Source organism: Nerophis lumbriciformis, linkage group LG28 (genome assembly GCF_033978685.3).
Source record: "Nerophis lumbriciformis linkage group LG28, RoL_Nlum_v2.1, whole genome shotgun sequence".
NCBI classification, from domain to species: domain Eukaryota; kingdom Metazoa; phylum Chordata; class Actinopteri; order Syngnathiformes; family Syngnathidae; genus Nerophis; species Nerophis lumbriciformis.
In genome coordinates this window covers 28,014,744-28,031,815 of record NC_084575.2, presented here as the reverse complement: position 1 = coordinate 28,031,815, position 17,072 = coordinate 28,014,744, and the positions used below count along the sequence as shown (strand labels likewise).

Genomic DNA, 17,072 nt, shown 5'->3' with positions numbered 1-17,072 from the left:
TACACATATATATATACACATATATATACACATATATATATATATATATATATATATATACACACCCGAGTGTCATATATTTTAGTATTTCACTAATGCTAACTGTAAGCATTCTATTGTTAAAATGATAGCACGGTACTGCTAGCATGCTAACTTGTTTAGCTCCTTTTGCCGAGTCATATTTTTTGTTATGTGACGCTATCTAGCCAGCGTGCTAACTGTGAGCATTTCAGTCGGGCTTTGGCTCATCAGCATTCACACGAAATGTCTACTGAAATTGTAGTTCTTTGAAGAAATATCTATATTTTGCACCGGTTTTGAAGGTGAAAACTCCCAAAAAGGACCCATGCATCTTCTGATTTGTTTGAATGCTTGTTTGTTTATGTGTGCCCTACATTTGATTGGCTGGCGATCGGTCCAGGGTGTATCAGAAGGGGCGGTATAGATAGTGGATGGACTGATGGATGCAGGGGATTTAAGATTCATGCTAATTTTGCAAATCTTGTCTCAGAAATGTTGGGTGAGCCAGATTTTCAAACACAAGACAAACACACGAGTCTTACAAATAGAAAACCTGTATTGTGCAGACAATAAATAGTGCTTACAAAGGGTTGTTGTCTCGTACACAAACAAAGGTTCCTTTTTAAGAACATTAATGCTGTCGATATGAAACTCGTCAACTGAACCAGGTGTGAGTCGGGGGACAGGACGGTGGTGGGGTGGGTGACGACTTCTCCTACAAGAACTGGGCCAACGGGCCGCTTGGACCTTTGCCCCCCTGTGGCGTTGTAAAGAAAGTCTTTCAAAAGAGTCTTGATTAGAAAAAATGAAGGTCAGTGCTCCTCTGAGTAGGTTTCGCTTGGTCTTTCTTGTCCACTCGCCGGCTCTTTTCGAGAGACATAGCCTCCAAGGTTTGCTGGATATATCAGAATATCAGGACACCCACAGACTGTGGGACAGTACACATGGAAGACTCTGTGCAAGGGCTTCACACACTGAACCAAATATCAGCAGCTCTTCACAGAAGAAATCTTGCTAAGGCCGATGGAACCTGCGGAGGGGACAAAAAAAATGGAGCTAATTATGTTCCTACTGTGGCTTCATCAATCAGGAGGTCTATTATTAGCTCCGAGGGCTGATAAAGCAGCCAGAATGGGATATTGCCTACGTCATTTAGGCCCAAGATTAGGGTTAGATTATTTAACCCTGTAAGATCCAAATATAGATCCACTATGGACTGGACTCTCACATTATTATGTTAGATCCACTATGGACTGGACTTTCACAATATTATGTTAGATCCACTATGGACTGGACTCTCACACTACCATGTTAGATCCACTATGGACTGGACTCTCACACTATTATGTTAGATCCACTATGGACTGGACTCTCACACTATTATGTTAGATCCACTATGGACTGGACTCTCACACTACCATGTTAGATCCACTATGGACTGGACTCTCACAATATTATGTCAGATCCACTATGGACTGGACTCTCACATTATTATGTTAGATCCACTATGGACTAGACTCTCACAATATTTTGCTAGATCCACTATGGACTGGACTCTCACATTATTATGTTAGATTCACTATGGACTAGACTCTCACAATATTTTGCTAGATCCACTATGGACTGGACTCTCACATTATTATGTTAGATCCACTATGGACTGGACTCTCACAATATTATGTTAGATCCACTATGGACTGGACTCTCACCCAGTGTTGTATAATTGCAACAATTATATAACAAGCTCTAAATGAAATTTGATGCATCTGTTCCACAATAACTACATATGTACATGCTCTAGACCAGGGGTCACCAGGTCACCCGTAAGGACCAGATGAGTAGCCCGCTGGCCTGTTCTAAAAAATAGCTCAAATAGCAGCACTTACCAGTGAGCTGCCTCTATTTTTTAAATGTTATTTATTTACTAGCAAGCTGGTCTCGCTTTGCTCGACATTTTTAATTCTAAGAGAGACAAAACTCAAATAGAATTGGAAAATCCAAGAAAATATTTTAAAGACTTGGTCTTCACTAACTGACAAAGAAACAGATAACAGATTTGGTGTCCAGTTCAAAGTGTGACATGATCTATTTAAACATTTGAGAGTTGACTTTTGTGTTTTACATGAGTTATTATTTGTACAAAAATGGTGCAAAGTAATTCATGATTTGTTAAAAAATGTTAGTGACTAGCTCGTTAAAATGGGATATTGTGATTTCACAAGACTGTCTTAGAAGTGATCATTTGAAAAATGTGCACTTGGAGAAAATATAAAAATAAAGTGTTGCATGTTGATATTTATCTGTTTCTATATATATCTATTGTGAGAAATCATTAAGATGATCAGTGTTTCCACAAAGATAAATATCATTAATTATTAATAATAACATAGAGTTAAAGGTAAATTGAGCAAATTGGCTATTTCTGGCAATTTATTTAAATGTGTATCAAACTGGTAGCCCTTCGCATTAATCAGTACCCAAGAAGTAGCTCCTGGTTTCAAAAAGGTTGGTGACCCCTGCTCTAGACTTTGTAATAACAACCAAAAAAATATATAAACTACATTTTAATTACTTGAATCTGATGAATCCAGTCCAATGAAACAAATAGATTTTGTTCGAAGGAAACCTTGAGAGGTTGTGTGAGTTCATGGCCAGAAGGCGTGACTTATAAACAAAAGTACGATCCAATAGCCTTGTGAGACTGAACAATAGGACCCAATGACTATGTAAATGTGGTAAAAAATATATATAACAGATCGTTTTTTAGGATGGTTAAAGGTAATTTTATAACAAGGGGTGTTACAGGGTTAAGGGTTACATGTCACAAAGGCAAAGATCAGGATCATTGACGTGCAAACCTTGTCAGATGTTTGCTCGAAGAATGAACCTCCATCTCCGTGCTTTTGAACTCGTTCAGTTCCTTCCGTATGGCGGCCTGCAAAACAAAAGCGGCATCCGGCGTTAGCGCCGTTGTTCCTCTCAGTTCTTAGAATCCAGCAGGTTTATGAAACCGTCGGCCCGCAAAAGCTTTTTAATTTGGCCTCCCGAACATCGCCCAAACAGGCTTGATGAAACCATTTCATACTTGCCAACCTTGAGACCTCCGATTTCGGGAGGTGGGGGGGCGGGGCTGGGGGAGTGGTTGGGGGCGGGGCGTGGTTAAGAGGGGAGGAGTATATTTACAGCTAGAATTCACCAAGTCAAGTATTTCATATATATATATATATATATATATATATATATATATATATATATATATATATATAAGAAATACTAAGTCAAGTATTTCATATATATATATATATATATATATACATACATATATATATATATATATATATATACGTATATATACACATATATACATATATATACAGTATATATATATATATATATATATATATATATATATATATATACAATAAATACTTGACTTTCAGTGAATTCTAGCTATAAATATATATTTATTTTATTATATATATATATATATATATACATATATAAAATAAATACTTGAATTTCAGTGTTCATTTATTTACACATATACACACACAACACTCATCTACTCATTGTTGAGTTAAGGGTTGAATTGTCCATCCTTGTTCTATTCTCTGTCACTATTTTTCTAACCATGCTGAACACCCTCTCTGATGATGCATTGATGTGTGGCACGCACAAAAGTGCTTTCATCAAATGGCAGTATTGTCCTGTTTAAGAGTGTCACAACATTGCTGTTTACGGCAGACGAACTGCTTTACGGTAGACGAAAACGTGACTGCTGTTGCTGTGTGTTGTTGCCGCGCTGGGAGGACGTTAATGAAACTGCCTAACAATAAACCCACAAAAGAAACCAAGAACTCGCCCTCCATCATTCTACAGTTATAACGTGATTGGGCAGGTAGGGCCTGAATTTCGGGAGATTTTCGGGAGAAAATTTGTCCCGGGAGGTTTTCGGGAGAGGCGCTGAATTTCGGGAGTCTCCCGGAAAATCCGGGAGGGTTGGCAAGTATGCCATTTAAACTAGGGTTGCGCATGTATGCAGTACTCCCGCCACCCCGCAGGGGGCAAGAGAAAAGCATTTGTGTGACAATGAAGCAACAGTAGGGTGAGTAGAAGAAGATACGTGATATGAGATTTATGCGTGCTAGTTCTGGCTATTAGGCTGTTCTAGTTTTTATTTGTATTTATTTGATTATCTTTTTTCTTTTGTTTAATACACTGTAGCACTTTGAGGTTGTTTGCGCAATGTAAAGTGCTTTTTACAAATAAAATCTATTATTATTATTAGAGATGGCCGATATTATCGGCCGATAAATGCTTTAAAATGTAATATCGGAAATTATCGGTATCGGTTTCAACCTCCCGATTTTCCCGGGAGACTCCCGAATTTCAGTACAATCTCCCGGGGCAACCATTCTCCCGAATTTCTCCCGATTTCCACCCGGACAACATTATTGGGGGCGTGCCTTTAGCGTCCTCTTCAACCTGTCGTCACGTTCGCTTTTCCTCCATACAAACAGCATGTCACATAATATATGCTGGACGACAGCAAAGACTTACAGTGTGTGGGGCAGCAGACGGCGTCCACAAAGTACATCCGTACATGACATGACAATCAACAACAAAATAGGAGCGCAAAACAAGAACTAAAACGCTACGCACAGGAAAACACCAAAAACCTCAAAATAAGTCACAGCGTGATGTGACAGGTGGTGACAGCACACTTACTTTGAGACAAGAGCTATAGTGATGCATGCTTGGTTATGGTTTGAATTCATATCCAACAATTGCGAGAACCACTTTTTTATTGTCAATATCGGCTGCTGAGTTTATATTTTTTTATATTTTCTGCTGGTGTTGTGCCTCGAGATTTTGTCAATGAAAAAAATGTGCCTTGCCTCAGAAAGGGTTGAAAAACTCTGTTGTAAATCATCACTCGCAAAAGCAGTTATTGTAAAGTTCAACACAGAAAAATTAATGAGCAACCACATTTATGACTAAAGAAACAGGGCAAAGCGATAAAACTGAAAGAGGGCTCGCTGTTTGGCAAGTAGGTCACTCTAGTTGTTTTTTTCTGTGACGTCCAGCAGTTTGTAAAGTCTTAACAATTAATTATAAGCAATTGTTAGCACCTAAACCTGACCACTATTTCTAAGGACCGGGGGTGTCAGACTTCTCCCTTCACCATTAGTCTTATTTTGAACATACTGGAGAACCAGCGTCCTCTACAGTAGACATTTGATCCTGGTCTATTTATTTTGCTGTTTTTAAGGACCTTCTACAAACACAGCTAGTCAAAGATCATCTCAGTGACAGCACTTTAGTGTTTTTCGAATCTGCTGCAAAAATGTGAGTCTCTCGCAAGTTTATGAACTGAGGCCACCAGTTGAATAGTCCAAATGGTGAAAAAGAGAGGACCTAAAATGGAACCTTGAGGAACACCACTAGTATGACTCAATAAGTTGAACAAAGGACTACTGACTGCATCTGAAGCAGAGGTGGGTAGTAACGTGCTACATTTACTCCGTTACATCAACTTGAGTAACTTTTGGGATAAATTGTACTTCTAAGAGTAGTTTTAATGCAACATACTTGAGTATATTTATAGAGAAAAAACGCTACTTTTACTCTGCTCCATTTATCTACATTCAGCTCTCTACTCGCTACTGATCTTTATCGATCTGTTAATGCACGCTTTGTTTGTTTTGGTTTGTCAGACAGACCTTCAAAGTAGGATCTATCGCATGCCTGCGTTTCACTAATCAAATACAGTCACCGGTGACGTTTGACTCCGTTTCACCAATCAAACAGAGCCAGGTGGTCACATGATTAACTGCACATAAAGTTTCAGCGGCAAACAACAACAAGCTTAAGTTTACATGAACTCAACGTCAAATTTGAGGAAGCACATGGCGGTAAGTAACGTTAGTAGATATTTTGGCTGTCACCGTAGGCTGATGTTAGCTTCCCTGCTATGAATCACTGTCAAATGTACATAGTGTGGGTATAATTTATTAACGCACTGCAGCCTCATAAACAGACAGAGACACACACTCACACGCACAGTCGCACACACACACTCACACATGCATAGAAACACCAATCAGAAGTGCACAGTGTGTTCCCAGGTGCAGCCCACACCTATCAGTTTATGGTTTGCGTAAAGGCTAACTTGTTATTTTCCTTTGTAATCTCTGCCGACTGAGCCTATGGTGCTGTTAAGTTATTGTGGCTCAATTTGCCTTATTTCTTTTTATGTTAATGTATTATTATTTAATATATATATTATTGTTTTAGTTGCTTAAGAGATATTCCTGGCTCTGAATTTGCTCATTGCTATTTTTATGTTTTTGTGCATTTGTTGCCGTCATCATTAAACGAACAGGTTACTCATCAGTTACTCAGTACTTGAGTAGTTTTTTCACAACATACTTTTTACTTTTACTCAAGTAAATATTTGGGTGACTACTCCTTACTTTTACTTGAGTAATTAATCTCTAAAGTAACAGTACTCTTACTTGAGTACGATTTCTGGCTACTCTACCCACCTCTGATCTGAAGTAAACAAGCTTCACCTTATCACCCAACAAACGCATTACAAATACATTTCTAACTGCCAAAAAGGAGAGGATTTGAGGGACTTGAGGGACGCCTCGGTTATGTAAATCACTGATTTGGACCCCGGTGTTCTATGTTTGTTAGAAGGTTAAAATGCCAATGGAATGATCTGCCAATTTCTTTCCAGTGGTCCGAGTTTCTCTATACAAAAGGGGCACTCTAGAACTGAACTCGGGGGCTGGTATGGTGGCATTGGTCACTGGTCGCAAGTTGAATAGTCCTGGGCATGATGTTAAAGTGCATCCGGCAGTGGAGGCTCCTCTACTAGGTCTTGGGGCACTAGGAGGTTAACCCCTTTACTACTGTTACCCCTGGTGGCCCTTGGCAAAAGCCTAGTATCTGACTGCCCCCTAGCCAGGGATACGGTGAAGACCTCAACGGCAGAGCAGGCGGAAGACGGTAGATGTATGAACCACCACAACGGCTGCAAAGGCGGAAGAAGGCACCCCCACATCCATGTGGGCCCAGTTATGGGGAAATAACAACCCAAGACCTCAACGGTGGAACAGGCGGAGGATGATTGCTAACCCTACGGAGCGTCACAACGGCTGGGATGGCGGATGAAGGCTGCAGCAGAAAAGGGTCCCCAGTCGTCTTGGACTCCATGCCACTGAACCCTGACCCGGATATGTCAAGGATCGTGTGGTGACTGTCTGTGCACCAGTCTCCCCACGTTAAACGAAGTCACGCACAGGCATCCTCCATAAAGGGATAACCCCCTACCAGGAGGACCGTCATACTCGCTTCGAGTGACCTATACTGTACAAAGTGGGAAAATAAGAATTTGATCGCCTGATGATTTTGTAAGTTTACGCCCTTCAAAAGATGTGAACCGTCCCAAATTTTTATGGTAGGGTTCTAAGGTTATTAAATAAAGTTTATAAATTCATGTGTATTTAATGGGAAATAAGCATTTGATCCCCTACATACTCTGACCCCCACAAATCGGCTTTTTCCTTTTCAGAAAAGTACTCCGAAGCTCAGCTCATTATGTGGATTCAAAGCTCTTAACCACCATGGGCAATACCAGAGACCTGTCAAAAGGACCCGCACAAGACTGGAATCTGCTACAAGACCATCAACAAGATGAGACACTGTTGGCACATTCATTTGAAAATGGAGGATAAAGAAGAAATCGCCCTCGGTCTGGAACTCCATGGAAAATTTCACTTCGTGGGGGCGAGGATAATTCATTTTGAGGGACCAGCCCAGTAAACTCTGTAAATCTCAAGTACCCCCTGGAGTGCTAGTAGATTTAGATTTAGTTAGATTTAAGTACTTCAGTTTACAGTCACAATCATTTTCATGTCGAAACCACTTGGTTCGTACTCACTTTATCAGCAGCAGACAGTCTGGTCCAGGGCTTGTCTGCTCGCCGGTCGTAGTCCTGAGCTTTGGCCACTTCCACATAGTCACTGAAGCGAATGAGGATCTTTCTGTCCCTCAGCTCGCCCACCGTCGGCCGCTGGTTGAGCTGCGCCAACACAATGCAAGTCAGTGTGCTTCCGCTAAAACATGCTAGAAGGGGTTTCTTTCTGCTTCTGGTCTCTGGCTCCCCCGAAAACAAAACAAAAATTCCCATTGCTGCCTGCGATTATTGATATTGATACGCAATTCTTACATCCGTAAAAACCCTTTCTGGCTGCCTGAGGAACAGTCCGGTACAAGAACTGTTTTACTGGAATCAGTTGTGAACATGGATTCCCAAAGTTGTAATGCTTAAAATTCAAATGGATCTCATGTAAATCTAGTACAGTGTACCGGACTGTTCCTCAGGTTCACACAGTACAGTATGACATAAACATAGAGTACATATAAGCAAATCAAATCAAATCAAATCAACTTTATTTATAAAGCACATTTAAAATTTACCACAGTGGTAGCCAAAGTGCTGTACAATGGACAGGTTAAAAGATAAAAAGAGTACCGAGCAAACACAACACAACACAAACAGAACACGATAAAAAATAAATAAATAAAATAGAATAAATAAAAACAGGTTCACAGCAGGTGTATTATGGGGCGCCATTGCAGGATGGATATCACTCAGTGTTTAAAGCCATGGAATAAAAGTATGTTTTTAAGAGAGATTTAAAAACAGGAAGAGAGGAGGCTTGTCTAACACTCAGGGGTAGGTCGTTCCAGAGCTTGGGAGCAGCAACGGCGAAAGCTCTGTCACCTCTAAGCTTCAGCCTTGTGTCAGGGACCGTCAGTAGCAGCTGATCGGCTGATCTTAAGGATCGGGTGGGGCAGTAAAGCTGAAGGAGGTCTGAGAGATAGGTTGGCGCGAGGTTGTTTAGACATTTAAAAACAAATAAAAGGAGTTTAAAATGTATTCGATAACGCACAGGGAGCCAGTGAAGGGACGCTAAAATAGGGGTGATGTGCTCACGTCTGCGGGTCTGTGTTAGCAGACGAGCAGCAGAGTTCTGCACGAGCTGCAGGCGGGCGAGGGAGGCCTGGCTAATGCCTACATACAGGGCATTACAGTAGTCAAGACGAGTCGAGATAAAAGCGTGGATTAATTTCTCAAGATCATGTCCTGATAGAAGCGGTTTCACTTTCGCTATTTGGCGTAATTGATAAAAGCTTTTTTGTACGATGCTGCTGATTTGTTTTTCGAATTTAAAATCTGAGTCGAACTTTACTCCCAGGTTTGTGACACAGTCGCTGAGATACGGGGTCAGAGTGCCGAGGTCAACGTTGGGGGAGGGAGAGCGACTTGGACCGAACAACATAACTTCTGTTTTATCTTCATTTAGGCTCAGGAAGTTAGCTGAAAGCCAGACTTTGATGTCGTGCAGGCAGTCAATAAGACGTTGAACCGTGTTATTTTGTGCCATGGGAAAATAAATCTGGCAATCCCGATTCTCCCCCTTACCAGTTGTCTTACAAACGTGCCCTCTGTTTTTGCATGCTCACGTCAAACAAGTGGTGTCCCAATTCTCCTGAGGGCTAAGTGTCAAATGGTGCACAATCCTCGACGGCGGAGTCCACTTCAAGTGTGGACCGCACTTGCAACCAAGTGTTATGACAAGAAAGCACATAAATGTAAGTATTTGTATTATTAATTGTCATAGTAATGACACTCGTGTTTTATCAGGTATTCAATGCTGAGCTACTTAGCATAAATATTGCCATGTTTCTGAATGTTATTTAGAATTTAAGATCACTCATTGTACGAGCTAGCTAACGGTGTAGCTACTAAACTACGATGTCAGACTAGCAGCTAACGTACTTCACGACAATTCACTACAATTTATGAATGATTAAACAGCTAATCTACTTTCAGAAATTACATTAACCATGTTGACACTGTTTTTTTTTTTAAATCACTCATCGACAAGCTAGCTAACACAGCTGTAGCTACTAAACGTTGATGTCAGACTAGCAGCAAACATATTTCATGTCAATTTACTACAATTTATGAATGATTAAACAGCTAATCTACTTTCAGAAATTACATTAACCATCTTGAGAATGTTGTTTATTTTAAAATCACTCATCGAACAAGCTACCTAACGCGACTGTACCTACTAAACTTTGATGTCAGACTAGCAGCAAACGTACTTCACGACAAATTACTACAATTTGTGAATGATTAAACAGCTAATCTACTTTCAGAAATTACATTAACCATCTTGAAAATGTTTTTTTTTTTTTTTTAATCACTAATCAAACAAGCTAGCTAACACAGCTGTAGCTATTAAACGTTGTCAGACTAGCAGCAAACGTTCTTCATGTCAATTTACTACAATTTATGAATGATTAAACAGCTAATTTACTTTCAGGAATGACATTAACCATCTTGAGAATGTTTTTTATTTTCAAATCACTCATCGAACAAGCTAGCTAACACGGCTGTAGCTACTAAACGTTGTCAGTCTAGCAACAAACGTACTACACGACAATTTACTACAATTTATGAATGATTAAACAGCTAATCTACTTTCAGAAATGACATTAACCATGTTGAGAATGTTGTTTATTTTTTTAAATCACTCATCGAACAAGCCAACTAACACGGCTGTATCTAATAAACGACGATGTCAGACCAGCAGCAAAGAAACGTGTCTACAATTTATGAATGATTAAACAGCTAATCTACTTTCAGAAATTACTTTAACCATCTTGAGAATGTTGTTTATTTTTAAATCACTCATCGAACAAGCTAGCTAACACAGCTGTAGCTACTAAACGTTGTCAGACTAGCAGCAAACGTACTTCATGTCAATTTACTACAATTAATGAATGATTAAACAGCTAATCTACTTTCAGAAATTACATTAACCATGTTGAGAATGTTTTTTTTTTTTAAATCACTCATCGAACAAGCTAGCTAACACAGCTGTAGCTACTAAACGTTGTCAGTCTAGCAACAAACGTACTACACGACAATTTACTACAATTTATGAATGATTAAACAGCTAATCTACTTTCAGAAATTACATTAACCATGTTGAGAATGTTTTTTTTTTTTAAATCACTCATCGAACAAGCTAGCTAACACAGCTGTAGCTACTAAACTTCGATGTCAGACTAGCAGCAAACGTACTTCACGACAAATTACTACAATTTATGAATGATTAAACAGCTAATCTACTTTCAGAATTTACAATAACCATGTTTTGAATATTGTTTTCTTATTTCAAAATGACGACCTAGCTAACGCAACTATTGTACGTATCGTAGCTTCTGTGACGTATGCGTTTTATTGATTAATTGGGTGTGTTTTCTACCTCTACCTCTAGGCCCTCTGTTTCAAGGGTGAGGGTTAAAGGTAAGACCAAGTAGTAGCAAGGGTACCTTTCTGTTCAGCCGTTGTTTGATTTCCCGCCTCTCCTCCTGTTCAGTTTGGTCATTTCTTTCTGTCGAAGAAAAACAAAAATCACATGACAACCTATTGTTACTAAAGTACATCCCCTCACTGGTTTCATTATGATTCTGAGAAATAATCGGCTGACTTGACCTAACAATCAATACTACGCGAGACGGGTGGAGTTTAGTTTGGTTCGGGTGCATGTGTTGGGGCAGGCAACATTCTGATGGCACAAGCAGCTGCTCCGCAGGCTCACAGGTGTCCAGTCCGAGCTGAGACAAATGTTTAAAAGGACTCCATTCCTGAAATGCCACTTTAGTCTCTATGTCCAGTTTATTCCTGCAGAACAACATTAGACTGAATAAGTTGCAATGATGCCAACGCTGAAACGCCAATTTGATTACAGCAGGGCTTTTTTTTTTCATTCGCAGCATATTCTGAAAATAAACTAAATTAATATATATTCTCATATATTACACTAATTTGCTTTTGTTCTGCAAAAAGTGTGGACACTCAATAGTCAAAATGGGTTAAGCACCCAAACTTGTGGTCCGTGTACCAATTCTGAAACGTAAATCAAAAACTAAATTAAGGCAGTTTTTCTATTTTTATTGTATATGTTTAAAACAAACAAAAAAGGGTTGATTTTCATTAAAATATTGCCATAAAATTGGATTTTGTGCTGTTTTCCTTTTTATGGATTTTTATTTTTTTCAGATAAACACAAAAATCGAATTTATGTTCATCCAAAATGCAAAAATGCGTGGTTATCTGTGTGATGACAAATTAAACCGGAAGCAGCTTTTTCCTTTGCGTTAAGCATATTTTTAGCAGACGGTAACACCTTTGTTCGTGTCATTAAACAGTTGTCCAACTTTTGTTTCAGAAATGAAAATAGAAAAAAATGGCCCGAAATTTGTTTTTTGATTTGCATTCAAGAATTGGAAATAGAATGAACGGCAGGTTTGGAACGTCCGTGTACCTTCCGTTTCTTCTATTTGCAATTCTGAAACGCAAATCAAAAAACAAAGATAGGGCCGTTTTTTGATTTTTGTTATATATGGCAGTTTTGAAAACCAACAAAAAAAGTGTTGGTTTTCATTCAAATATTGCCCAAAAATTTGATTTTGTGCAGTTTTCCTTTTATGGATTTTTATTTTTCCAGATAAACCCAAAAATCCAATTTATGTTCATCCAAAATGCAAAAATGCGTGGTTATCTGTGTGATGACGAATTGAACCGTAAGCAGTATTTGAGCTTTTCCTTCGCGTTTAGGTCCGTGTACCTTCCGTTCGTTCTATTTCCAATTCTTAAATGCAAATCAAAAAACACATTTCAGGCCATTTTTTCTATTTTCATTTCTGAAACAAATGTTGGACAACTGTTTAAATGACACTTTTTAAAAACGACAACTGCTGAACAAAGATGTTACCGTTATGCTAAAAACATGCTAAACGCAAAGGAAAAGCTCAAATACTGCTTCCGGTTCAATTTGTTATCACACACATAAACACACATATTTGCATTTTGGATGAACATATATTCGATTTTTGTGTTTATCTGGAAAAATAAAAATCCATAAAAGGAAAACTGCACAAAATCTAATTTTATGGCAATATTTGAATGAAAATCAACCCTTTTTTGTTTGTTTTCAAAACTGCCATATATAATAAAAATCGAAAAACGGCCCTATCTTTGTTCTTTGATTTGCGTTTCAGAATTGGAAATAAAATGAAACTATAGAGTCCAAACCGCAGGTGTCAAACTCCAGGCTCGGGGCCAGTTCTGGCCCACGAAAGCCTGGAAAGAATGGGTTTCAATAATACTTTTTTTTTTTTTTTTTTTTTTTTTTACTAAATGCATTCGTTCTTTCAATTTTGACAGAAAAAAAATGCATATTTTCAACTTTAATATTATCTGAACATGCCAATTATATTATTATATATGTTGCAAAACTATTTTTGTGAGATAAAAACAAATTGTTAAACATCTGCTTGTCACTTTTATTTATGATTTTAAAGCAAGGTATACATAAAAAAAATCAAATAATCAAATGCATATGCATTTCGATTAATCTTGATTAATCACAGGTTATTACCCGCATGCATAATGTACCGCATTTTTCGGAGTATAAGTCGCACTGGAGTATAAGTCGCACTGGCCGAAAATGCATAATAAAGAAGGAAAAAACATATATAAGTCGCATTTCTTGGGGAAATTTATTTGATAAAACCCAACACCAAGAATAGACATTTGAAAGGCAATTTAAAATAAAGAAGAGTGAACAACAGGCTGAATAAGTGTACGTTATATGAGGAATAAATAACCAACTGAGAACGTGCCTGGTATGTTAACGTAACATATTATGGTGAGAGTCATTCAAATAACTATAACATATAGAACATGCTATACGTTTACCAAACAATCTGTCACTCCTAATCGCTAAATCCCATGAAATCTTATACGTCTAGTCTCTTACGTGAATGAGCTAAATAATATGATTTGATATTTTACGGTAATGTCTTAATAATTTCACACATAAGTCGCTCCTGAGTATAAGTCGCACCCCCGGTGAAAAAAAACTATGACTTATAGTCCGAAAAATACGGTAAATTAATTTTTAAAAAGTGGCCCTCTGAAAGCAGCCATTACTGCGATGTGGCCCTCAATGAAAATGAGTTTGACACCCCAGGTCTAAACAATACAATGCATTGTAATTGACACATTGAAAGAGGATATTTTTATCTGTTGTTGAAAGGACTCAAAAATGTACTTAAAATCACACCCAAAATAAACCAAAACATTACCAACATGGTTTTGGTCCTGACTTTACTTTTAGTTTTATAGCTCTTAAGAAACCAAAAATATCGATTTTTCCAGAGCATTCAGTCGATCCCAACTGGACAGTTTAGTTTGTCTTAGAAGAGGTTCATGCTCATTGACTTAGAGGTCAGATCTAGTCCTGCTCCAGACCTGGATGGACGAAACTATTGTGTTTTCTCAATTTAAAAAACAAACAATCCCTTTTTTGAGTTAGTTTTAGTGTTTATTCAAACTTTGGATGTTTTGAAAACTTACGTTTTAAGATGTTCCGACTCTCCAGCTCTTCCACCGCGGGTCTCTGGCTCAGTCTCCTACGGAAGAACACCAAGATTACGTTCTGGACCATTTTGATAGTGGGCTGCTGGGGGTTCTTTCCGCAGCCAAGCGTCCGCTACGTGGTGGACTCTCAGTGCCACCGGCTCTTTGGATGTTTGTGTCCTCTATGTGTCCAAGAGCCGCACATCCACGCATCCAAACTACACCTCTTAGGAATCCACATCTGAATCAGGCGTACAAATCCAGCTCAGGTGTGAGAATAAGGCATGGGGTTCCCCCTCGGCAAATACATTCCAGGAACGGGAAAGTTGAGCAGATGTTACAATGGTTGTTTCCCGGAGGATGCTGCGTGCGCTCTGAGTGGAGTGCATGAGCGCAGCACACACCGCCTCCTTTGTAGCACACTGGGAAGGGGTGGGACACACACACACACACACACACACACGCACACACACACACACACACGCACGAACGCACATTCACCCTTTCAGGCATGTTGCAGTGCATTGTCACTAATCAACTGATTCCTTATCTCTCCTTTTTAAAAAGCTGTTGCCTTTATACTATCATGACCATTCAACTAAGTTAAAGTTGTAATTAAACATTAGTAATTTTATTCCATCCATCCATCCATCTTCTTCCGCTTATCCGAGGTCGGGTCGCGGGGGCAGCAGCCTAAGCAGGGAAGCCCAGACTTCCCTCTCCCCAGCCACTTCGTCCAGCTCTTCCTGTGGGACCCCGAGGCGTTCCCAGGCCAGCCGGGAGACATAGTCTTCTCAACGTGTCCTGGGTCTTCCCCGCGGCCTCCTACCGGTCGGACGTGCCCTAAACACCTCCCTAGGGAGGCGTTCGGGTGGCATCCCGACCAGATGCCCGAACCACCTCATCTGGCTCCTCTCGATGTGGAGGAGCAGCGGCTCTACTTTGAGCTCCTTCCGGATGGCAGAGCTTCTCACCCTATCTCTAAGGGAGAGCCCCGCCACCCGGCGGAGGAAACTCATTTCGGACGCTTGTACCCGTGATCTTGTCCTTTTGGTCATAACCCAAAGCTCATGACCATAGGTGAGGATGGGAACGTAGATCGACCGGTAAATTGAGAGCTTTGCCTTCCGGCTCAGCTCCTTCTTCACCACAACGGATCGATACAGCGTCCGCATTACTGAAGACGCCGCACCGATCCGCCTGTCGATCTCACGATCCACTCTTCCCTCACTCGTGAACAAGACTCCGAGGTACTTGAACTCCTCCACTTGGGGCAAGATCTCTTCCCCAACCCGGAGATGGCACTCCACCCTTTTCCGGGCGAGAACCATGGACTAGGACTTGGAGGTGCTGATTCTCATCCCAGTCGCTTCACACTCAGTTGCGAACCGATCCAGTGAGAGCTGAAGATCCTGGCCAGATGAAGCCATCAGGACCACATCATCTGCAAAAAGCAGAGACCTAATCCTGCAGCCACCAAACCAGATCCCCTCAACGCCTTGACTGCGCCTAGAAATTCTGTCCATAAAAGTTATGAACAGAATCGGTGACAAACGGCATCCTTGGCGGAGTCCAACCCTCACTGGAAACGTGTCCGACTTACTACCGGCAATGCGGACCAAGCTCTGGCACTGATCATACAGGGAGCGGACTGCCACAATCAGACAGTCCGATACCCCATACTCTCTGAGCACTCCCCACAGGACTTCCCGAGGGACACGGTCGAATGCCTTCTCCAAGTCCACAAAACACATGTAGACTGGTTGGGCAAACTCCCATGCACCCTCAAGGACCCTGCCGAGAGTATAGAGCTGGTCCACAGTTCCACGACCAGGACGAAAACCACACTGTTCCTCCTGAATCCGAGGTTCGACTATCCGGCGTAGCCTCCTCTCCAGTACACCTGAATAGACCTTCCCGGGAAGGCTGAGGAGTGCGATCCCACGATAGTTAGAACACACCCTCCGGTTCCCCTTCTTAAAGAGAGGAACCACCACCCCGGTCTGCCAATCCAGTGGTACCGCCCCCGATGTCCACGCGATGCTGCAGAGTCTTGTCAACCAAGACAGCCCCACAGCATCCAGAGCCTTAAGGAACTCCGGGCGGATCTCATCTACCCCCGGGGCCTTGCCACCGAGGAGCTTTTTAACTACCTCAGCTACCTAATTTAATTTCATTCCAAAAAAATTTCCATGCCCTAAAATGGTTCCTACACAGCTGTGTGCTTGACTTTAACTCATTGAGTCACAAATACATTTTTAAAGCTTTTTTTTCCCTACCACGTTAAATTGGAATTCAACCTACCGTATTTTTCGGACTATAAGGCGCACTTAAAATCCTTTCATTTTCTCAAAACTCGACGGTGCGCCGTATAACCCGGTGCGCCTAATGTACGGAATCATTCTGGTTGTGCTTATCGACCTCGAAGCTATTTTATTTGGTACATGGTGAAATGATAAGTGTGACCAGTAGATGGCAGTCACACATAAGAGATACGTGTAGACTGCAATATGAATCAAGTAAACAACACTAA

At 40.4% G+C, this 17,072-nt stretch overlaps 1 protein-coding gene across 2 annotated transcripts in view; it reads right to left on the bottom strand.

Moving 5' to 3' along the window:
- Nucleotides 1-559: 559 nt before the first annotated feature.
- The window catches only part of phactr3b (phosphatase and actin regulator 3b), a 139,049-nt gene continuing 122,536 nt past the window's right edge, over nt 560-17,072 (bottom strand). The window contains exons 9-13 of one of the 2 annotated variants that reach the window (XM_061923993.1): nt 14,537-14,592; nt 11,446-11,507; nt 7,973-8,113; nt 2,880-2,956; nt 560-1,051 (exon numbers count right to left, since the gene is read on the bottom strand). In XM_061923993.1, coding sequence (XP_061779977.1) covers nt 1,036-1,051; nt 2,880-2,956; nt 7,973-8,113; nt 11,446-11,507; nt 14,537-14,592 — 352 coding nt within the window. In that variant the 3' untranslated portion in view covers nt 560-1,035. Of the gene's footprint in view, nt 1,052-2,879; nt 2,957-7,972; nt 8,114-11,445; nt 11,508-14,536; nt 14,962-17,072 lie in introns of those variants that run through there. The other variant, XM_061923994.1, reaches the window with a different exon arrangement.